The sequence below is a fragment of the Lepidothrix coronata genome, unplaced genomic scaffold (genome assembly GCF_001604755.1).
Source record: "Lepidothrix coronata isolate B3197 unplaced genomic scaffold, Lepidothrix_coronata-1.0 Scaffold8, whole genome shotgun sequence".
NCBI lineage: Eukaryota > Metazoa > Chordata > Aves > Passeriformes > Pipridae > Lepidothrix > Lepidothrix coronata.
Window position 1 is genome coordinate 2,330,194 of NW_016690188.1, and position 24,715 is coordinate 2,354,908.

The 24,715-nt window shown below is 42.5% G+C and overlaps 1 protein-coding gene across 1 annotated transcript in view; it reads right to left on the reverse strand.

Moving 5' to 3' along the window:
- The window catches only part of RBM20 (RNA binding motif protein 20), a 68,670-nt gene that overhangs the window by 4,995 nt on the left and 38,960 nt on the right, over positions 1-24,715 (reverse strand). Inside the window, 13 exon segments of the mRNA XM_017840232.1 lie at positions 3,011-3,132; positions 3,865-3,984; positions 6,399-7,068; positions 8,501-8,599; positions 10,434-11,121; positions 11,939-12,018; positions 13,818-13,839; positions 13,841-13,938; positions 14,846-14,989; positions 18,835-18,926; positions 19,269-19,360; positions 19,517-19,578; positions 21,231-22,410. Coding sequence (XP_017695721.1) covers positions 3,011-3,132; positions 3,865-3,984; positions 6,399-7,068; positions 8,501-8,599; positions 10,434-11,121; positions 11,939-12,018; positions 13,818-13,839; positions 13,841-13,938; positions 14,846-14,989; positions 18,835-18,926; positions 19,269-19,360; positions 19,517-19,578; positions 21,231-22,410 — 3,469 coding nt within the window.

The window sequence follows — 24,715 nt, forward strand, 5'->3', positions numbered from 1 at the left end:
CTTTTCTAGCTAATTACCTATTCTGATTTGTTTTGAAAAGACCATCCCACATCACTGCAAAATTTTATCTACTTGTAGGATTCCCCCAGACTACAGTTTGCTTTTTGGCATTCATGGGGAAGAGGTGAAATGTAAAATGGATGTAAAAACACTAAGAGCTGTGTTAGGACTGCCAGGTTCTGTCACGTAAATACAAGTTTTGTGTAAGAGGTACATCTGAAAGTGTCTCAGTGCTGTTAATGAATGGACATATCCGTGACAAAGTGACAACTGCGTCCTTGTTATTCAGAATATAGAGTTTTGGCTGTGGAAATTACACAACCCTCATTCTTGATCTCTGGGTGCAAAATTCCATGTGGCAGAAAGCCAGAGTAAATATTACAATATCATGCAGAGATATAGGGTCCATAACGGCGGGAAGACATGTTCTGTACACCATGAACTGTAATAAATCACTAACGCTTGTCATTGGATTAGATAACCCATGTATTTTTGGTTTTTAATGATTACCAACCAAAATAAGACTGAGTTTTATACACCATGTTTATCTATCATGAGTACCACAAACACCAGTTTTGAAGTTCACAGATTCAGATTAATTTGTAGCAAAATGGCAGTCAAGCAAAAACTGTGCCTTTTTTTTCATTGAAATTCAAGTTCTGATGAATGCCTGGAAAACAGGATAAAATGCTGCACTGAGTTGCCAAGGTAGCTTCCACCAGATGAATCTGACAGCTTTTTGTGGTAGTGATGGCCAAATGATGGATTTTTTTGTACATGGAAAACACAGTGGATCTATGAATATAAACACTGACTGGGAAAATCATTTATTAAGCTGAAGAGAACTGAAAATTGCAAGAAGTCTGCAAGGCTAACAAAGAAACATTTGATTTTTTGTCAGCAATTGCTATTCTTCAAGAGACATTATACTCAGATGAAGCTGACTATTTTACTTCAAGACAAAATTGTCATCATATAAAAAAGACTTTTAGAAGAAAACTGGCAAACCAGCTGTTTAGTTTTGCATTCAAATCCAAACACTGAACATACATTTTACATGTGGCTCAAGGAGATCACATGAAAGACAACAAGTAGCAAATCAGCTATAAAAGACTCAAAGCCGTGACAGCATTTGTAACGTTGTTGTCACTAGAAGGTGGTATTTGGATGAAGGCAAGAGAACAGAAACACAGTCTGCAGCAGCACTCCCATAGCTTCACATACAGTCATAGTTCCGAGTTCCTATATTGGTGGATACACTCATTAACTTGCATTATCACAGGAGAAGACTGATATTTCTTGCAGAGTGCATAAATGAGCATTATTGCAACTAAAAGGGTTCCAGTAACACAGAACAATTATTTAAAATTTGCTAAGTTTCCACTTGAGCAGGCAAAAGTTGGCTGAGATATTTACTTCCTGTATTTAGTAAGATAAGAGGTAGGCCTCGACAGAACAGTCTGTTTTCATTACCACATTTGACAGATTTATTTTTAACAGCTTTTATAGTCTTTGTTTTTTTATCTCCACTCAGTGTTAGTTATCAACCACAGCACTCAAGGGAAATGTCATAACAGGGAGAAAAAGAGGTTATTTTCACACTAAGTCAGTTTTAGTTGGACTGTTTTTTCTTATGACTTAAATGAAATAACTTAGAAAATTAAAAAAAAATTCCTCTTCTTCCCATGGAACTGGTTTCCAGGGGCAAGGACTGGAGTTGCTACCTTTGCTTTAGTATGAGTTTCTTCAGGACAAACTTGCGTAGGATACACAGCCTGCACTGAGTGGTGCCACCTCTGGTGCATCCCTCTGGATTTTTTTGTATGAAGCATCAAAAAGGCATGCAAACCGGGCACCTGCTTTTCAAGCTTGCACTTGGAGGATCCATTATGAGCAAGCATCACAGCTCTGCAGGCCCAGTCTTTATAAGCTAGAGGCCTCTGTATGATTACAGTTATGGAACTTCTGGAAAGTCATGAAGAAAATTCTCTCAGAGAAATTATTTGACTCTGAGCATCACTGGAAAACTGAACGCCTACTAGCCAGCTAAGGAAAGAGGGCTATTACTTGAAGAGAAGCAGAGTTACAGTATTTACTGTGGGCAGAGGGAAGGAACAGAGAAAGGAGGAGCAGCTGTGCTTTGCTCTTTCATGACTTTTTGCTAAGAGTATGAAAATGCCAACACGAGTGAGAATGCCAACACAAGCGTCTTCTGCACTGTACACCCCCTGCTCACAGGCAGGGACTGGAGTTGAGAGGCAGAGCCACCTTCTCTGAGGAGTCCTCAGCATGGGGCAGTGAATGCTCATGACTGATCCTATACACAGTGCATCAGAAAGCGATAAAGGCAGGGTCTTTTCATTGAACTGCAGGCACACGTGTTCTCTGCGTGCTAGTGTCAACTGCTGACATGCTCATGTTATATTCTTACGGAAACCGTACAAGTAATGACATGCTTGTGCATGTCCTTATAGAAATTATTCAGCAGTGGTGCTCTGTGTGGCTGCTCTGCAGCACACGGGGTGATTTCAGCAGGTCACAGGAAATGCCTGTGCGTCACGGAGCACTGCGTGCTGAAACACGCTGCACGAATTCACACCAGGGCAAAAATAAGTCTGGCAACACTACTGAACAAGTGACATGTTTAGTGCTCCTGAAATTAAGACATAATAAAGATTGCTGCAGGGCTCACTCCTGGCGACAGAAATGTCTGGGACCCCCAAGAACAGAGAATTAAAGATCTGAGTTGCATGCTGTGCTAGTGACAAGGGTCAAATGTAGATTAGAAGACCAAACTATCACCTGACCCCATTTTACTTATGATTCAGAAGTTCATTTCAAGGATCTGTGAGTGAGAAATTAGTGTGCTAATGTTTGGAACTACTGAAAAGTTTGCTTATCTGAATTTCACTTCATCTGAATTCTGTCCACAGAGTAAAAGCTAGTTTTTTGTTGCATCCTCTACCTTACACAGAATCCTTGTTGTAGGTAGCTTCAAGTCTGTTTTTACCTGAAGATTTTTGTAGTGAACAGTACTCCTGCAGTGACTTGTCTTTGCTGTCTCTTCATTTGTGTAGAAGAGTCCACAGAGCTTGCAGTAAAAGCCAGTTCTAGGCACCACAAATTCCACACCTATTGAGAAATTCTGAATTACATTAAAGTGCCAGTTGAAAACCTTACCCCTACCACAATAAACTTGTTTTCAAAGAAAAAAGGTGCTGTTTAGTGACAGAGACAGGAAGACTGAATCCTGGATTCACTTCTGTAATTTCCCTAATTTTGCAATACTGAGCTGCAGTTTAAAATCCTGTGCATTGCAAATACACCTTTCTTTTCTCTCTTAGGTATACATATTTTAAAATGTACTTTCTCACACATAATATTGACTGGAAACTTCACTCTGTAACCTCAAGGGCTAGAAAAGAAATAGTACTTATGAGCAGTAAATTCATGCTTAAATTACAAAAATTGCTTTTTAGGATGTACTTCTTCCAAGTGTTTTACTCATAATCAGTATTTACACAGTAAACCCAATACTTTTGCTTATATTGAAAGGATAGTCAATAATTTTATGACAAAGACTTGAAAATTACTAAGTATTTTTTCATATGTATTTCATATATCATTCAAAGGAACTTATTTCACTTCACCAGTGACATTAACAGCTACATTTTGCCATTCATTTGGAATGAAATTAGCAGTGATCTATAATCAAAAGACCCTTTCTTTCAACAGCTATCCCTCTGTCATATACCCTGTTCCTTCACTCTCCTCACATCTGTTCCGAAAAATAAATATAGCAAGTAGCCTTAAAGTGACATCTTGTTGTAAGCCCTGGGTATTGCAGTGGGCGGCCCAACGTACCCAGGGGAATGCTGAGTTCGGTGAAGACGTCCTCTTGTTCCCAGCCTGGTGGAGAGTGCCTTTGTTTAGATTCCACCTCCGGGTATTCCAGAGATCTCATTTCCAGGTACCTAGAATTTGCTTAACAAATGAATAAATATATTGAATGAGAGCAGTTTATTAAAGAGACTTTCGTAAACTTCTTTGGAGCACTTTCTGGGTGGATCTGTAAATGAAGTAAAATTTGGAGAGAAAACAAATTAAGTAAATTTTGGGAAAAAATGCTTTTCCATTCAAATCAGAGGCCTATTTAGTGCAACTCCAACAGCTGTACTACACTGTGCAGTCACCCATATTTCTCTGAGTACACCATTTTTCTATTTCTAATTTCTTGTTATGTTTGGGGTTTTTTTTCATATTTTAATCTCGAAGTAGAGCTATAACATTACACGTGTCTCCGGCACAGGCACGGTCTGACTGCAGCTCTGTAACCACGTGTGATAGTTGCTTGACTAGTGATGGAGCCAGGCTGACAAAGTGGCTTCTGAGATAGTGGGGGCAGCAGGACCTGGTGACAGCAAATCCCCAAACCTGCCTCTTGTAGGATCCCTGCAGCATCATTATCATCTTCTCCCTGGATCCACTCTTCTCCCATCCTCAGCCCTCCAAAGGACAGTTTCTGCTGTATGGCCCCTACCCACTAAAAGATTTTGGTTCCTGGCTAGAAGGATTGGGATGGTTGGTCCCTGCTGACCAACATTAATGGATGCAGCAGGAGATTCAAGGTGTGTAAAACACTGGATTGATTTGCTAAGGCAGATATAGCCAGTGAAAAGAAATGATGCTCTCCCTTCCTGTGATTCTCAACATATGAATTATTTTTATTTTAAAAAAGAGAAATTTGTTATCACAGAGCAATAGAATTACAGATAAACTGATCTGATACCTATTCTTCAGTTCTTAGATCAAAGAATTAGTTCCCTCACCCTGACAAAATTTCTATTGCATTGCAAATTTCACCTATATAAGGGATATATTTTCTCATAAAACAAACATTTTTCCCAAACCAAACCCTTCCTGTCTTTCAGGTCTGTAGTTCGAAGATCTGAAGTTTCTGGCTATGAGAAAGAATTTTTCTTCACTGTTTTAAATATGTCTATTACAGGATTTTAAAAGAAAATAATTTAAAATCCCGACTGGTTGGCTTTCAAGTTAATTTTAAGCCCATCCCAGATTTCCAAATCTGCAGCAGAGAACTGGAAAACCTCCAGTAATCTCTTAAGACATCCAGGGCCTTTGTGGAAACTTAAGTCCCACTTAAGTTGATTTCAGTGCTTCTGAGCTGGCAGCTGCATTTGCAGAGGTCTCAGAGTCTTGGACTGCAGATCCCAGATATCAAGTCCATGTCAGAAACCTGGGAAGCATGAGATGCCCTGGAGCTTCCAGGCTCCCTGCTGACAAGCTGGAAGCTGAGATGCTGAAAACACTAAAGTAACTATGCTCCTGAGATATCCAACTCTTTCATCAGCTGGCTGCCTGGGCAGCCCAGGGTAGCCAGCTTTGCCATGCCCAGTCCCAGGGAGTTTGCATGGCAATGTTATCCCCAAATACGCCAAGTCTGGCAAGGTGTCTTCAGGCAAAACAGGTAAGTATTGAAAACCAAGTGAGTTTGAAATTTATCCTGGAGGAAGACATTAGTTCAAAATCAGACATTCACATTAAATGTTTCCAGCACTGCACCCTCAAAAATCTTCCATCAGTTTCTTTTCACAACCCCTTGTCCATCACATGGGCTCTGGCAGCAATAACAAAAGAGCATTCCTGGCCAACACAGTCTGTTGTTTTCTACTTCATGTCACTAAACACAGCCCATTCACTCAAGTATCATTTGAAAGTGTGACGAGGAACTGAACTCACTTTCAGACACTCAAGATCCCTCTTTTCTTGACAGTTAAAACACTAATATGTAGTTATGATTATATTTATTGACACTACCTCACAGCATGTCCTATTAGTTATATTAAAGGTAGAATGCAGTAGATAACAGATGATAAGGCAAGTCCTGACAAAAGGTATTTATTTGTGTTGAACGGGGCCTGAGAAGTAACAATCTACAGATGATTTCCATGTTACTAATGCTTCAGTACAGTGTGTAAGAATACCCACCTTGTCCAGGAGCCAGCCAGACATTACAGATACTTTTCTGTTGACCTTCAGAGACTGTCACTCATTTCATTGACAATTCAAAATAAATTTAGCAAGGCACTGAAAGACTTCAGTTAAACTCATGTGAACCTTGACATGACAATTATAGCAGCTTATGCCTTTTAGAAAGCTTGCAAGCTGCTTATCATATTTCCTTTACACTATTCAGCTAAGAGGCTCTAATGGTTTAGCTTGGCCAAAGCCACTGGGGTTCTTTTACTGAGCGGCTCCAAGGACAAGTTCTGATACTATTAGCAACACTTATTCTCGTTAGCAATAAATTTCAGTCTACTGTCAGAGAAAATATGCAAGGCTCTCTGCGGGCTGAAGAGAAAAAAAGCAGTAGTTACCCTTGGCCTCTGGACACTCTTGGCTTCCATGTCTTGTTTCTTCACTGGTGTTTTTAACAAGCGTTTCCGTAACTTGTCTGCTCTCAGCTCCTTGTGATCCCATCTGTTTGTAATCATCTATAAATGCATCAGAGAGCTGGAGAGTCTCTTCTTTCAGATGAACAGAAGGTATATGGTGATCTTCAGGCTCTAAATGTGTGTCAGAGCTCTTATCAATTTTTCCTTCCTTCTGCTGGGGATCAGACTCCTTAGCAGATTGGTCTTCTTTCCATTCCTCTGGCTTCTGTTCAGGGTCCAGATTTAGGCTTGATGCTTCAGTTACAGCATCATCATTACCATCATCCTCATCATCATCCTGACAGCCGCTAGAAGCTGCACTGCCCTTTGCTGTTCTCAAATTTGTTTCTAAAGCTTTATGGGCACATTTGTCTTCACTCCTGGTTAAGTGGCTGTGATTGTTTTTCAGTTCTAACATAGTTGACATACAGGGGCACATTTCTGAAGCAGCTTTATTTTTTTGATCAACTGGTACTATTTCTTCAAGCTCAGTTATATCAGGTTCCATAATTAAATCATCTTCTCCCACTTCATCTACTGTCACTAATTCCTCCATGTTAGCAGGATACCAGGTCTCACCTTCTATTTCACTTCCACTCTCCCAGTCTCGGTCCTGTCACAAAGATGAGAGATTGGTCACAAACATTTGAGAGGTTGGTGATTATAGATCAACACTGTTAAAAAGTGGGCTTTGAAACCAGGAAGAAACTTGGTCTGGCCATGCCTAACCCTCTTTGCGTTATTATTTCAAAGAACAATATGCCTGAGTGTTGTAATTTCGAACCTTATGCACAAAGACAAGCAATCTCTACTGAATTATCACATAAACTTCACTTTGTGGAGATTCTGTAACTGCTTTGGGGATTACATTCTCTCTAGTCTCCTGCTTCTTACTTTTCTGTAAGCAGCAGAGCAAGGCACAACCTGTTACACTTTATTATGCAACTGATGCTATTGTGTGATACTCAAGGAAAAGAACCTCTCCCTTTCCTCTACCTCCATATCAGTGCAATGAAAACATACTGAACCCCAGTCGAGTCGCTGGGGTTTTCACTTGGCTAGACTAGGTCCTTTAAATTCCTATGGATGTGGCTTCCTTCTGCAGTCATTTCCTTCCACCAGCAAGAGTCCTCTGCCAGGGACTGTGCTGGTAGAGACTGCCCTAAGCCTTCAGAAAAATCAGGTTTACAATTATACTCCAAAGTACATATTCTGAAATACCTCATTCATGCGGTTATGGACTTGTAGGACTCAGACACTAATACTGGACTTCAGAAGTCTTAGAATTAAAAGGTATATGTTGCTTCTAAGACACACTTGCAGCTTAGATTTCAACTCCCAGACTCCTTGTGTACACATAATCTATTAATAATCTGTATTCTCCTCCTGTTTGGCCATTCCCACACTTCCCCTCCTAGAATCCTAAAACAGCATGAAAACTCCGGGAGTTGACACTGTTCTTGCCAGGAGATCAGTTTTCTACAGCAACAGATATCAATAGCTTCCATATCTGACCATCAACCCATGACCCTACAGATATGAAGCTGGAGGAATTCCAAGGACATTGCTCTCCCTGACTGTGATGCAGTAGCAGGGGTTCTGTAAAGGCATTATTTAATTAAAACCAGAAACAATCAGAAGAGGCTACTATCTATAGTTCATAGGGCCAATGCTCTGAAAAGTATTCATCATTAGTCCCCTCTTTCTCCACTAACTGACTCCATCTCCTATTCTTGGGCATGGTTTGCAAAGTTCCACGGTTCACTTGGGCATACGTTCCTTACAGCTGCCAGTGCCAAGAGCTGTGCATGTGAAGCAATGTACATGGGCAAAGAGTAACTAAAAAAAGAGTTCTGGAGACTTCAGGAAAAGCTGTCCCTTAAAGCAGAGGTCAAGATAAGGCAAGTTAATTTAGACAGCCTCCTTCTACAATCCCTTAACATGTTTCTTCATGGGGGGTTAATATTTCATTTGGGAAAATGTGCTACCAAACCTGGGGTTTTACTCATTTGGTCATATAACTGCACTAACAATGTGTCACCGACCTTCTCTTTTCTTGTGTTTTCCAGAACCTCTCCGGATTCTTTTCCTTGTTTATTATCTGAAGGTGAGCTCTTCTCTGGAACTTGCGCCTCTTTTTCAAGCTAAAATAAATACATATACATGTATAGCAACACACAGTGGTGCTCTAGTATGTTTCTATTCTGGGTTTAGAGAATCAAAGTCACTCACAAGGTCATATTCTTTATTTCTAAAGTTTATGCAAGTCAACTAGGCTGTGAGAAAAGGCGTGACAATTAGATTCCATTAGCAGAGCTGCACAAATAAGAATAAGAAAAAGAATTTTAAACAAAATTAGAGAGATGTAATTTATATCACAAAATTGGCTAGAAGACAGGTGGGGGAGAATGTCAATTCATTAAAATTTCCAGCCTCCACTCCTCTGTTCTCTACATATCTGTTATGTTGGCTCAAACATGGTAAGGAGAGCAGCAGTGTTAAAACTCTGCAGAAGACCTCAATAGTTTTGTTCATTGATGTAGGATCAGTTGAGAATTCAACTGCTTGCTCAGTTCATAATTTGGAAGAACAAAACCACAGTACTACCTGGCAGTTAGTAAAAGAGGGGCAAAGCAACATGTGAGTTCAAGACATTCAAAACTACTTCTTCCTTATGAAATAAATTACTAGCAGTAGTCCCTGGAGAGGTATGCCTTTAGCAAAGCTACTGTGAAATAACTTGAAAAACATGCAGAGGAGTGTGCAACACTGGTGATTTAGGATGCTTTCTGACATTTCTCTCTGACATCTCCTCCCAAGGAACCATACGCCACAGTGAAATATCAGCCAAAGGAGAAAGATGATAAAAGGTGGTACAAAAACACATATCTGTGGCATGAGGTAGTGCTGCAGCTGGTACAGACCAGCGGAGTTATAAATCTAGAGATTTCCATCAACTTTGCCCTCACATGAGAAGAACAAACGCAAGGTCAGCTGAAAACAACCGACAATGGAGCCCTGGTCAGCCAAGCAGCTCTGCAGCCTCCCGTGCCAGCAGCCCTGGGGGTGGATGGCAGCAGCGTATCACTGAGTGGGAGCTGGGGGAGGCAAGGTGGCCAAGAGCCAGTAACCAGATCCCCACAGGGTGGGGATATGAGTATGGGCTGTACTGAGACTGAGCAAATGAGGCATCTTGATCTGTTCCCCCTCCCACTTTTTTCCAGTGGAGAATCAAATCCACAAACATTGCCACCTTACAGCTGGAAGTATTTCTCCAGAGATCCCGTAATTTTATAGGTAAGCTGATTCAGTGGTTCTGCCATGGGAGAAGATTCCTGCCAGCACATTGAAAGGAGTGGTGTGAATTACCCCTACCACAGTTGAGAGTAGGGACATATGATTAATGGAAACCAATTCCTCTGTTGAGTTATCCAGAAAGAAAATGTCCTCATAGAAAGTTCATTCCCCATTTTAGTAGTGAAACAACCATTTCCACGTCTCGTCCTACAAATATTGTGCACCTCTGTAAAATATCACTTAATTCTCAGATAACTCAATGCTCATTGAGTGGAAGGAGGTTATGGAGAGCAGCTATGGGGTATTCTGCACAGATTTAGAGAGCAGGAGGGCAATTGCCCCTGCACATACAACCTGCATGCAAACAGCACACTGTCATTTGGTTTTGTTTTCAGTTGTCTGTCCCTATCCCCTCAGTGGTTACCCAAAAATTCCGTGCTTGACACAGAATGACAGTATACCCAACACTGCAATGCGTTAACAGATCTGCATGATCTGGGCAAAGACACGGACAAGAGGACCTCCAAAGGTCTCTTCTAGGACTATATTCTGTGATTTTATCATGGCAAAACATTTCATGTCAGTGGCACAACACCTACAACATATGCTCTAAGATATTTCAGAAAATATATTACTTCAGCATTTACTTTCTTTTAAATACACTTTTAGATCTCTATTTACCTCATTCTCTGGTGGTTTGGGTTCCTTCACATCACTGCTTTCAGCAGTAGCATCTTCTTCTTGGTCTTTTTCGGCTTTCTTCACCTTATTCTTCTCACTTTGTTTTTGCCTGGAGCCCTCAGACGCTTTGCCGTGCTTCTGTTCAGCCACCTCCTCCCTGGCAGTGTCGTCGCTGTAAGAATGCCTGCGTTCCCTTAACTTTGCCTCTTCCTTTCTCTTAGATCTCCCAGGTACATCCTGCTGCTGCCTCTGAAACTTGTCAGATTTTGACTTAGAGGATTTTCGGTAATAGTCATCCTCCCTGTTCTTGTAGCCAGATAAAGGGTGAAGGGAGCCAGGGGAACCAGTCCGTAAGTATTTTTCTCGGTATCCTCTGCCTCCTTCAAGCCGTTCATCCAAATCAAACTTGTCCAGCTGTCGGGAATAATGTTTCCTCTCGTGTACCCACGTGTCAGTCCTGTCCCTCTTCTCATCCCCATTCTCTCGCCATTCTCTGCTATCTCTTTCCTCTTCCCGTCGAGAATACGGGGACTGATCCCATGCCTCTCTCCCATTTCCCCAGTCAGTCCTGCTGGTCCCCATTGGGCTGTGTGGTGAACTGCAGGAAGTAAAGCTGGGAGTGTGGGATCGGGGTGACAGAGAGCGGCTGATGGGACTGCGAGAGCGGGGCCTGTCCATTCCATACCTGCTGCAGAGGGAAAAGGCAGCTGTTAACTGGCTGACCCACTATTGACTACCAAGTTCTTGTACACTGGAAGCTCATGGGGACTGCCCTGGGGACTGTGAACCTGAGACCCCAGGCCTTTCACAGACATGCACTGCACAGCTGCAAACACAGTGAATAGGAGAAAAGGCAGTGTCATATCCACAGAGCTTAACCAAATCTCCATAGAACTGTCAAGAATATATTCATTCATTCTTAGAAGCATCTCATAGGGGTTTAGCATTAAAAGCTTATAATATGTTAATACCTTTACAATGACCCTAATGTCTGCACCCTGAATACTCACTCAGCTAGGGCATCTCTGACACAAAAGTGACAATGGCCACCTGTTTAAAAGAGATGTTTTAGGACTGTAATTCCTCTCCAATTTTGCTGGAAGGTCCAGAAGTCAGGCAGATCAGAAATGTACCCAAATACATTTTAATCTGAATCCACTCCTTCCCAGCAGGTCTCACAGCACCCCCACCCTTTACGCTTTTCACTCAACAGGGAGGAGAGTGGAACAGCTTCATTTCTGCGTTCTTCACATGCCAGGCGTACTTTCTGAGTCATCAGCAGCAGCAGGAAAGAGATCTTTTATTTTCATAACATGCACAGTTTCAATCTGATCTCATTATACAGGTCCTGTACCTACCATTGGACTATATAAAAATACACACTATTCTATAAGTGAAATCCAAATTAGGAAAGCAAATGAAATAAGAGAGGGAAGCACAGGGATAATGCTGCTTCTACCTACAGGTTTACAGACTTCCAGTTCCAAACTGTGGAGAAACTTTACCTGTCCACTTCACGCAGCAGGTCCCTCTCCCTCTGCGAATGGATGTCCTGGATGATAGCAGCCACATTCTTACCTGGTTTCTAACAAAAACAAAGAAACTGCTTAGCATGCTGCACTACTCTCCAAGCTAATATAGGTGATTTGTCCTTCAAGAAACAGTATCCATGCATTCAATTATACTATTGCTCAGAAATATTTAGTTTCAGTGTTGTGGTTACATTCTTTTCTGCAGCTTGTTTCTCAATAACACGATCAAAGCGGTAAAATGATACAAATGGAAAGTTTGCTCCATTACGTTGTAGCACTGTCTCCTCATACTTGGCTGCTATGACAGGCTTTGAAAACTGGCTCGTCCTTCCTTGTTACACAATCACTACAGAGAATTTTCTAGGAACTGGATCTAAGAGGAAACAAACCAGACAATTTTTCTAGTATGGAATTAAATATGTATAGCAGCCTATCTCTCATCCTCTGGGAATGAACTGCTTTATCTTCATCTCAGAGTCAGTTCATTCTGTGGTATAGCTCTAGAAGACCATGTAGACAGGAGAGCTTCAGAAAAGCCAAGTGCAAGAAAGATGTGTAGATTACTCAAAATTCAAGATCATTTACGAAGAATGCACTACACAGGCTGGAGTGCATGCAATTTGTCAAACACTTGGAGCATGCACAGCTGAGCAACATAATCATGCAGGAACTCAGCAGTTTGTAGTGGTAAATAGCTCATGCATATACCCCCTTCTACATTGTGCTTTTATTTGTTTGCTTTCTTGCTTATGCAGAGCAAAGTAGTTCCATAACCTGAAAAAACTGCCATTGAAAGAGCAGAAAAATCTTCCTGAAATCTAGGCAAACCACCACATCTCCTCGGTAACTCCTGCCTCTACATCAAGATGCACAGCCTCCACCACCTAACATCTGAATCCCTCAATGTACCACACTTGGAAAGACTGCCCTGGTTTATGAACTTCTGGCAACTCCTTTGTCTCCTTAAACCATTATACAGATACAAGAGAGAAAGAGACTTTTCCAAAGGTTAGACCAAACCATCTGAATTCCTTGTTTTTCCTCAAGGCTCATAAAAGGCCTCTTAAATTGGAAACTTAAAGAGCTGTTTTATAAAATAACTTCATGCCATGTTAGTAAATACAATATGGAGCTTTTAAGCTCTGCATTACCAGTTCTGGTCCAAGTTACCATGAAATAAAAATACCCTCTTAGCATTACACATGGCAGTAGATAAGCCTTCATAAATACGCTCACAAGAGCAGTGAGTTTTGGACATCACCCAGATGTCTACAACAGAAGTGTCACACACTCTACAGACAAAGTCTAAAGGCTATTGCTCTGTTCTGACTCTATTTAAAAAAAGAAAATTGTGTTTTTAAATTTAGGTCGTTCACAAGAAGGAAATAAAAAGAAATCAATGTGCTGTTTGGCCATTACTGCTTGGTATCAAGATTGTACTATGGCTCAAGCATGCAAGCAGTAAAAAAGACATTGCTTCAGGCTTAATGCCTGACTAAAAGGACCAGACAACCTTATTTTGCTGACATCTTGTATCTCACACATGGCTGTGTTTTAGACCTTTTTTAGACCAAGCAATGTGGGGAGGGAAGCTCAGAAGGGATTTTTGAAATGGTTTGAGTGGACTAGAGAAAATGGGGTCTTTTCCAAGAGTTAAAATTTAGAACAAAACCAAGCAGCTAAGTATAAAATATCATTAAAATATATTTGTTAATTTATCTTTCTTAATTTCTTTTTCCATAATAATAAAGCTTCAATTAGAAGTCAGTAATCAGCAAAGATTTTTTTTTAGATGTATTCTCCAGACATGCCACAGAAACTCAGAAAATTTGATCAGGAATAACTATCTTACCTTCAGCTGCAATTCCTTGTATCCTAATAAGTAACTTGTCATCATTTATCATAGCAGGTTTTTCTTTGTAGTACTGCACCATGGCTTGAGCTGCTTCACTGTAAGCCATTTCCAGAAAGGCCTAGCACAAATGGGGAGAACTTTACAATCTATTACATTATTAAAAATACGAAGTATAAGAGAGAAAAGGCAGCAAAATAAGTTTCCTTTAGATTCCTCCTATGCAAAACGTCTCGATAGTACAAAACTGGGTAGCTTTCCAGCCCTGAAGCTGAAACAGTAACATTCGGTCCCTTTCTCAGCCTTCTTTTAACCGCAAGAAATATTTTCAAACCAGCTCTTAAAGCCAATATGTGACTTTAGAAGCCAGTTTAGTTAAAAACTGAATGACTGGTATCTAATCTTTCTTGACTGTCAGTGTTCAAGGCCAGGCTGGATGGGGCTCTGAGCAACCTGGTCCGGTGGAAGGTGTCCCTGCCCATGGTACGGGAGTTAGAGCCAGATGGTCTTTAAAACCCTTTCAAGTCAAACCATTCTGTGATTCAGTTATTTTGAAACATTACAATTTCAAACACTGACCACTGGTGTGGATTCTACATCCAACCATATTGTTTGCTGCAGGTATGTGAGAGAAGATATTCTACTCTTACCAGCTTACACCACTGGTACACATAAGTTACTTAGGGCAGACTTAAGCTACCATGAAGAATAAGACAAGTCTGAAAGTAACCCTACTGAATGGCTAAGAGAAGGCAGCCAAGTTATTCCCTTTAAAAATATTATTAAAAGCACAGTTTTACAACACTTCTCCATTGAGATTTCTGTTTTTTTTTTTTTTTTAACAAGAACTATGAGGCAGTGGCCATGTTTGTGTCTGTTGTCATCTCATTCTGTGAACACCAACTGTTTTTTTTATTTTAGGAGTAGGCTTTATATACATAACTTTCTATTATAAAATAAGAGATTTTCCCCAAACACTCTGTCTCAAGCCAATAGATGTCAATACTGGTGCCCTAAATGCACAGTACCTGATTAGTGGATTTCATGAGGATATAGTTGGTGACCTTTCCAAATGGGAGGCCCAAGTTAATGACATCATTCTCCGTGCAGCTTCCCTCAGGGAGGTTGCAGATGTGAACAACTCGACCCAGTGTAGATTTCCTCTGGGCAAACTGGGAAAAAAACCAACTCAAACCAATGTTTTTATCTTAGATATTCAATCCACTAGATTAGATACTACATTTTTGCAAAAAATGCTCTGCTCTGTGTACCTGTTATTAAGGACAAATATTCTTCTTTTAAAACTTGCATTTTAACATCCTGGTTTAGCAATACAAATGTTTAGAAATACATGTTTAACTGCAGTGCAGGTTGCAATGGAGTCTCCATCCCTGGGTATTTACAAAGTCCAGAGAGGATTTCTAGAGGAGATGCTCCCCTTCAAATAGGACTAATGATATTGCTGTAAAAACTAACTGCTCACTGCAGTCCCTGCTGAATTTATGGATGTCAGAAATCAGTTTAGGTGACTACAGAGGTGTTCAGGACGGCAGGGGCTGAATTTAAATCTTTCTTCTGCCATACTGGAAAAGACTGGGCCAGGGGTAAAAGTGATCTCATTTAACTCGTGAGAGGACACACAGCTCTACCTCGAGTCAGAAAACCTTCTACTTTCCCCTCTTATTGCAACAACGTGCAGTAGGAGGGACTTCTGCCCTGGGAGCACAGTCACCACTGGACACGTCTCCCAAATTGGTCACTGACAAGTGACCACGTCTCCCAAAGTGGGCTGGCACAGGCCCATAGCACCGGAGTGGTAATTGCTTTCCAAGGGTGGAAGTCTATTTTAGAGTGCTGGGGCAGTTCCCAGAGAACTGCCCATCTCTCTGACATGGAAAGCAAGCTCTACACTCTCTATGCAAAGAGGCATCAGGGTATACCCAGACAGAAAGTTAATTTACCCCAGCTAATGACAAGCAACAAATCAGTCACATGGGATTAAATCTTTCCAGACTACTTCCATGTTTATGACCTCTGCTGTTAGGATTTTGCTGGAGAAGTAACTCTACCTTCAATTAAAATTGTGCCATTCAAGGGAAGATGCAAATCATGTAATCTTGTGGGATCAAGTTCACCAGAGCCATCGCAAATGTTTGGCTTGTCAGCAAGTTCACAAGTTACAGAGCTAATGTTATCTTATTTACACCTTCGTCTCATTGCCTTCCTTCCAGGCTTCACCACTTAACCATTTGTGTATTTTTGCTGCAGCAAGACCCTGCATTATACAGTGGTCTGCTACTTAGCTTGCATCTCACAGGGCCTGCCCAGGTGTGTAAGGTAAGTCAAAGAAGTGTAAAAGTCCATAAGTAAGATATTTTCTCTAGCAGAAAAATAACAAAGATCTGATCCCGAGAAAAAGATGAAGCAACTCAACTCCACTTGAACAGAAGTGATGTCTGTATATATCTGGCATGGTAGCATGTATCACAGAACAGAAGAACACAACTATAGCCAGCAGAGGAAAAGGAAACAGCAAATGCAGTCCCAGTGCACAAACACTCCAGGTTACTGGGCATGTTCTGTTTATTTTGTTAGCTCTGGTAAAAGATAGTGTGTAGGAGTCTGTGGGACTAGACTTGGCTGTTCTCTACGTTGGCTCCAGAGCCCATGTTCCAACACACGCTCCTCAGTACATTAAATCAAACAACTGTAAGTTGCTACCACTTCCCCACAACTGGCAATGGTTTAAATTAAAATGCTATGCCATAAACCTGCTGTAATTCATGATTAAGAAGTGGTCACATACTCATGCCAGAAGTCAACAGGCTGTATCAAGCAATGATCTTGTCAGCTGATTGCATTTAAATTGGATCTATTCATTAAATAGGACTGTAAATCACAGCCAGAAAAGGAATATACAGCTTCCAAATCCACAATCAGGAAGTTAAAGGAGCTGTTGCATGACAAGTGTTGAATGCATTTTTCAATAAGATTCTAAGTTAACTTGCTTTGTAACTCATATCTATGGGGGTTTACCAATGCAGCTTTTACCAATGATAATACAAAAAAAAAAAAAGATGCACAGCAGTGAAATGCACCTCATATGATTTGTAATATTATTTCACCAAATTCTTACAGCTTTTTTTGTTTGTTTACTTCTTGTTTTTCAAGTTCTTTATCCCTTTCTTAAGCTTCACGTGAATTTTTTTAAAGACAATAAGAAATGGCCAATCTCATCTCCCCAGTGCTAATGTCTCTCCATGCCCGAGTCAAGACTGGCAGCATTTGCCTTTTAAAGACGGATAGAGTTATTTGCAGATGGACAGCACAGAGCAAGCCCTTCCAGAAATCTGAACACTTTGTTTATGATTACATGCAGGGTCAAGTATAATCTCCCACTGCTCAGTTAAATGGCAGCAGCTTAGCTGAAAGTGAATACTACCGTGCAAAGGTGCAATAAATTATAAGCCACCTGGGTTGCAGAGTGAATGACAGCTGGCAAACTCGGTCTTAACACCTCTAATATAGCTCCCTGTTCATCTGATGAGCTTCTGAAGAAAAAGAGGATTTACAGGAAAATCAAAGTTATTGTTTCTTTTATCTCTCATAATACTGCAGGTCATTCAGAAGGAGGATTTCTGCAGGCAGCTTAAATGATAAATAGTGACAGATTCTAAGGAGAAATGACACTGGTATTAGCAGTAATTTCATTTGTTGAGAAGTTGACAGACATGATGAAAAGGAACATTCCTCTGCACCCGCTGCTACTCCACCTCTGACCTTGGAGGCAGCTGTCATGAGCAGCTCTGCTCTTTGCTCCCCTGCACACACAGTGTCTGTGACAGGCAGAAACTAAAACCCCTTCAAATAACCTCTTGCACAGTAAAACTGCACAGTAGAAAATTGGTTGGATTAAGGAAATCTGGGTGACCTTCCTGTAAGCAATGCCTGTTGCAAACCAGAGTGGCACAGGGACACAACTCAGCCTTGCTTTTCAGAGTGTCTGAGACCACATCAGGATATATGCACAAAAGCTAACAAGGTGAAAACTTGAACCCCTGGATTACTGCTGCTATTCCATGAACGCCCTAACACAAGTTCTTGGTGTCTCCAGCTTTAGCTGCAGCTTTCTGATATGTGATGAGTTTAATTTTAACCTAACAACTTTTTATTTTCATTACGAGTATGATTTGCTTTTATTTGCCTTTTTTTTTTCCCTTCTAAAATCTTTCTGTTTTGTTAGTGTAAGAACCACTTCTAATGTTTTGTTTTTTTTCTGGCATTTTTTGATTAGAGCTAGGAATTCAAGCGTGCATTAGAGCAATATACCTGGGGACCTGTATTGAATGCAGGGTGGGGACCAGTACACCTAAACCATGGAAGGCTTTACACCAAAGCAAACTTGCTGATAGGCCAGCAGTGGCAGCAGATGCTATAAATACTACACTAAAAGAAGCTAAGGAAAAGTTAGTCCAGTATAATGAACTGATCTGGAACCTCCAGGTGAATAACAGCGAAGCTGCAGCCACTATCTTTGCCACTGCTGCAACCCGGGAGAAGGACCCCAGCGTGGGAGAGGCAGAGAGCAATTGATATAAATAAATAACCAGAGAAATAGAAGGCTGCTTAATGGGATAGATACTGAGAGTAACTAAAGACTAATCCAAATATTCATTCCAAGCTGAAGCTGACCTCCCTGGGTTGAAATGACTCAGAAAATGAGGGAGAAAGGTCAATGGGATACCCACAAAACCATTCACCCAGCTGCCCAAATCTCCCTGATAAGAAAACAACTTTCAGCACTGGAAAAGAAACAAAACAAAACAAAAACTACAATCAAACTCATATTTGGCCAAAATCAAAAGCATAAAAGAGCTGCAGGGAAGTTGAAATAACAGACTGAATATTCAGATTATTGTTTGAAAGGAAGCCCTTGGGGTTTAAATTCCAGTAAGCAGAAGTGACTTCTACAAGAACCTTGACACAGAGATCAGTTTGCTTAGGTACTCACTCTTACCCCTGATGGAGGAGAAGAAAATGTAGGACCTGGCTGGCCAAAGGATCTTGCTGGCGTAGTGATAAAAGATGTGCCGACATTTGGTGGATAATCTAAATAATGGATTACACACATGAAAATCTTGACTAATATCAACTGCATTAATGTGCTCAATAAGCAGTGCCCCATTTACACAGTAAGTAATTTCATAGCCTCTACGTCAAATTATACACTGTTTTGTTGTACTGTAAAAAACAGTCACGGTTTGAAAGAAAAATAAATTCATACTTAGAAAGGCACAGTATTGGTTTTTAACCTTTCTGTGCACAACCTCTCAAAATTTTTCCTTGGAAACTTTTATCACTTTTCATTTAAAAAGCCCACTTCTCCCCAGAAAGTGAATTCCCTTTCAATTAAAAGAATTGTTTTTAACTACTGCACATACAACCATTTACCTTCGATACTAGGTGGATTGAAAACTGCTGCATTATTTGGTGATAAATGCAATGTTCCATCTGATGAGCTTAACATACACCGGATTCCAGTGCTGGAAAAGAAAGAAAAGAACTTTAGAAGCATGCATAATGTGCCATAAATATTCAAGCTTAATTATTAGGCAGCAAATTCCCGGTGTAAAGCCACTGAAGTAAGCGACGCTCTGTTAGCAGTTCAGTTTGAAGAGTGACTCTAAAATAATACTTACTTATCTGAAAAAGCCATACATTTTTGGATGTGAAGACTTCCCTTAATGTGCTGATCCCAGTCCTATGTTGAAACAAAGAAATGATGAGCACGGGAAAAATCCTGAGACAAATTTAAAAGAGATTATTCCTCTGTTCAGTTTACCTTATTCTAAAACCAATACTGAGATGCTGAAGATCAAACCATGTGATGTTGGAGCCAAGCATCCAATGCATTATTATTTATCCAATGCATTATTATTCATCCAATGCATTTTCATTATTTGTAGGTTAAATTATAGGTTACTTTACAAAAGCAGAGCTTCTCTGTATTTACTTTTAAATTCAGTATATTTCAATTATTAAGTTACTTCACTCTAGCTGAAGAGCTCATCCTGCAAGGTGCTAAGCACCCTCAACTCCTGCAATGTCCATAAAGAAGGTGTTCAGTACTCGGGGCAGCCACAAAGCTGCTTATTATTTCAATAGATTAGCAGCATTTGTCAAGGTACATTCAGCTATTTACACTTCTATGATCCAACTGAGGCAGTGCATTAAACACCACGTAACAGACCCACTGAAACTCACTGTAATAACATTTGCCCTGCTCTTTCTAAATGTTTAATGAAAAGAAGAAATGCCCAGCATGCCCTACACAGGGGCTACTTCAGCCCAGCCCTGTAGCTGCAGTAATCACAGCAAACCCTTTTGCAAGCAGTTGCTAAAAGAGTAAAAGGGAAAGCTGAAAGCAAATATATTCAAATATCCCAAAGCCCCAGGGTGTGTAAGTATCAGGTACTATTTCATTTGCTGTCCATTTTCCTTTCTACATACATGTTGTTGTCATTTTATTGTCAGGCTACCACGAGCATGAGAATACATGCCTTTGTGGTTAGGTGTTGGTCCTGTGATATGATAGAAAAGGTCACAGGGACTTGTACAGGGCTCACCAGGAAAGCAGAACAACACCAGCCAAAGCCCATGGATAGCTGTGGGGCTCAGAGGGCCACAAAAGTGGTCATCTCCAGACCTGATCTATATAACATGATTTAGCACACAGGCTCTCTGGGGATCTGGGAAGCTGCTTCTCGAGGGTGAAGTTGAACTTGGAGCTCCCTTGGCAGTGTAACAGAGAAGTAGGAACACGGTGTGCACCACATGTCCTGAGCAGCTTCTTTGCTTCCAGGCCAAAGTTGCTGCGGACATTGAGCCCTAAATTTCCCTGAGACATACTAGGAGGGAGAGATCCCAACAGAGGAATTATTAAAATAATTTTATCAAAAAATGTGCTGATTTGTGTAAGCAAGCTGCTTCCACAAAGCTCTTAGGGAGAAGCCCTTGGGATCAGAAAGGGAGAAGCAGATGAAACGGCAGACGTGGGGTTACAACAGTGGTTTGAGAATTGGGGGATCAGCTTCAAGCTCCTCCCCGCCTCGCTCTGGGCCCATGAGGTGAGCTGTGACCTCAGCCCAGACCTCATGCCAGCGCTGTAATCTCACCATCTTTCACGGCAAGATGCGGAACAAAACCAGATCTCAAAACCCCAGTAGCTGCCACGAAACAGATGCACAACACTCTAAGCTGAATTATGACTCTCTGTCTCTGCTTCTCTCAGGGCACCTCGCCTGTGATGGACACTGGCAGCGAGGGGTGGCAGGAGCTGATGGCCAGATCAGCCACCCTGTAGCCTGTTCAAGGGTCTGAGCTGTGCCCCAGGGACGCCCTAAAACCACCCACCTTCAGATCGAAAATCTTCTTGTCGCACAGGGCACAGACGTGGGGGAAGTGGAGAGGGGCCACGCCACGGAGGTCACTCAGCTGGTGTGGCAGCAGGGAGCGAGTGGTCAGGTCAGGCACGCTGCTGCTCTGCTCCTCCTTCTGCCTCATGCGAGGGCTGCCGAAGCTCTGTGTGCTGTGGTTGAGGCGGCCGAAGGCAGGGGGGGCGGCCGTGCTGAACTTTGTGTCAGGTGTCGGCTCTTCGGGGTTGTACAGCTCGTTTCTTATTTCATACTGCTGCTGACTCGCTGACGGCCACAGGCTGTCGCTGGGCATGAGGTCAGGCTTGTTTTGGCTGGGGAAATTAGGGATGTTTTCCCACTGGTTGCTTGTACCACTGCCGTGCAAGACGGGGCCGGGATCTCCTTTTGAATGGGAGCTGGTGTGCGGGTCGCTGGGGAAGGCTCGTGCTGCCCCATGCTGCGCTGCCGCCCCGTAGGACTCCTTGGGAAATGCTGCCGATGCCTCGTGCTGCAGCTGGCTGGGAGCCCCGAAGTGACCCTCGTAGCGTGGCCCTGCTGCCGAGGCAGCGGTGTGGGTCCCACCAGCGAGGAAGCTGTGCTGGCTGGACTGGTCGCCCTCTGAGGCGTACGCCTGAGGGGTGGCCGTGGCGGCATTTTGCTTGTTGTACTCATAAAAGCCCCCTGCAGTGGCAGACGTGGAGGCACCCGCCTTGTTGAGGCCCACCACCACGGGTTGCTGGCCAGAGGTTGGAGCCATGACACCTCCAAAAGGGCTCATGACGATGGCATTGGGGGCCTGGGCCTGGACAGGCCCCAGGCCGCTCCCTGGTGTGGCTAAGGCTGGGCTCTGGGCAGGAAAGGCAATGCCACTGGAGGGGAACCTCGTGCCGGCGATGCCGGGCCCCTGCGGCGGCCCCGCGGCGTGGCCCTGTGGGGCGTTCATCACGGTGGGGTGCCTCAGCTGGTTGAAGAGTGGCTGGGACATGGCCACTTTGGAGAGAACCTGGTTAAGGACGGTGGCAGCAGTTGGGTTGTTGGTAACGGCTGTCTGAGCCAACTTCAGCCTGTGGAGTGTGAGCTGCGCCTGGAGCTGGGCCAGCTGCAGGCTCGCCGGCGAGGGGAGCAGGGGGCTCGGAGCGCCAACAGAGAACGGGCTCTTTTCCAGGAGCTTGGCAGCACTGCAAGGGATAAGGATTTGGGTTAGCCGAATTCACCCCCACATCTACCTACACTTGTCTCATCTTAAAGCCCAGCATGGGATACACAGCTGCTTCCAGAGATTTAGTTTACCTAAACTCAGGGAAAGCAAGAGGGTGATTGAGAATGTATCCATAACAAGCCATCTTCCCTTCCACAAAGCTCATAGGGGAGAAAACTATGCCAAAGATCTCACTTTAAAGCCCTCATTGCATCCCTCATCAACTTCTGGATCAGGCCTTCAGCTCATTTTAAGTACCCATGGGGCTTATGCTTTTAATGCAGACCAGGAACAGAGGCCACACGGACCCTCCCACACCATCCTCCAATCAACAATTTTTCCCCTTTTTGCACTTCATGCAACTTCCAGCCTCCCTGCTGAGACATCACTGCTCCTGACTGGTTTTGTGATGTTACCATTTTTCCCTTTTCCCACAGAACAGGAGGTTGTGAAGAAAAGGACATCAAATGGGACTATAAAGACAGCCCTGTAGGTACTTCACACCTAGCACATCTGGCTGCATAAAGCAAAATGAAATATACCACAGGCATTTATTTTGTTTACAGTTCTCACGGAATTAATCTCCACAGCAGCCTGTTCTATAACAAAGTATATAGATTCCCTGTTGAGCAGATGCAAATACAGAAGAGGAAAAAAAAAGTGAATTATCTGCCAGAAACTGAAGCAACTATGAACAGACTGTCCTGAAGAGTTTTCCCTGTTCAGCTGGAATGTAAGGCAAAATTTCTGCAGTGCCAGCTGGTAAAAATCAAGGTCTTTATACTTTCTAGAAAGGAGAGGTGCACTCAGTGTTCTCCTTCAAGTCCCATACATGGGATGAATGAACGATTACTAAATTGCCTGCTTGAATTCCAGAGCTGAGAAAATAGGAGATGACATTTTCAGGCACATGGTGGTTCCTTGCTTTGGGAAGCACCTTTGGAACACCTCACCACTTCACAACAGCACCACCAAATTTTCCTCCTCCCACCTTGTCAAACCTTGCAAACATAAACCAGGAAAAAATAAATCAATATGGGTAAAGTGAGTGGTGAGACACTGGCACAGGTTGCCCTGAGAAGCTGTGGATGCTCCATCCCTGGAGGTGTTCAAAGTCAGGTTGGAGAGGGCTCTGAACAAGCTGGTCTAGTGAAAGGTGTCCCTGCCCATGGCAGGGAGGGTTGGAACTAGATGATCTTTGAGTCCCTCCCAACCCAAGCCATTCTATGATTCTATGAAAGTCTAGCAAAGTTACATGCAAGCAAAATGGAAAATACTAGGCAGCACTAACTTCCAGGCAGCTGCACCCACCCTGCGTTTATCACTCTCCCTGCACCCCTTCAGGTTGCCTCCTGCATCATCTGTGGCAAAGCAAGCCTGGTCTCCATGCACCTACACCACCCCATGGCCACACTCCCTCCATACGTCATGCTGCCTACATGTGGATACCATCAGCCATGTCCATGCCCCACTAGAAAAATGTTATCTTTCCCTTTCCACCACCAGGACCTCTGCTCACAGACAGCACAGCTACTCAGTGCATTACAAATGGCTGTTCATTCTGACAATGAGAGCAGAGAGCACTTACACAACAGGGATGCGGTCCAAAGCTCAATTAATTTATATTGTAAAAACGTATTGGGTTTCAATTGAGGCCTTTCAAAGTAGCAGGAGCTATGCATCATGCAACCCTCACTGTTAATAATTGGCCAATTTGCTAAACTGCATGGATGAAGTTGTAGTTAATGATAAATGTCTTGTCAGCATGCTACATTTGAAAACCACAAATTAGGAAAACATCTGCTTAAATCCAAAGTATGACTAAGAGAAAATGAATGGGTTTCATATTTAACATTTAACTTCCACTAGCAACTGCAAGGCACATCTGTCTCCCAAAATACAAACCGCCGTTTGGATAAGTGCATCATTATGTAATGACACCACTCCCTGCCAGCACAAGCTGACACCAGTGCTCAGCTTCAGAGCTGAGGTGCCTTTTGTTTTCCCATGTGGTTTCCATCGCTTACCCTCTGACTTGCACTTAGAACACAGTTTGCTGTAAATTTGATTATGGATGAGAGTCAGGGTTCAAGGACAGTCAAAACAACATGGAAGCTTTCAGAAACCCCAGCCCCAAAAACCTGTGAGATCCTGAGGACCCATAAAAGCTACCAAGGAGTCCATGTGGTGTGAGGGGCTCAGCAAGCAGGGGATGTCACATTGTGACACATATTGTCATTGCCGAAGGGGACATGGTCTGACCCTGTGCCTGGGCTCTATTGTGC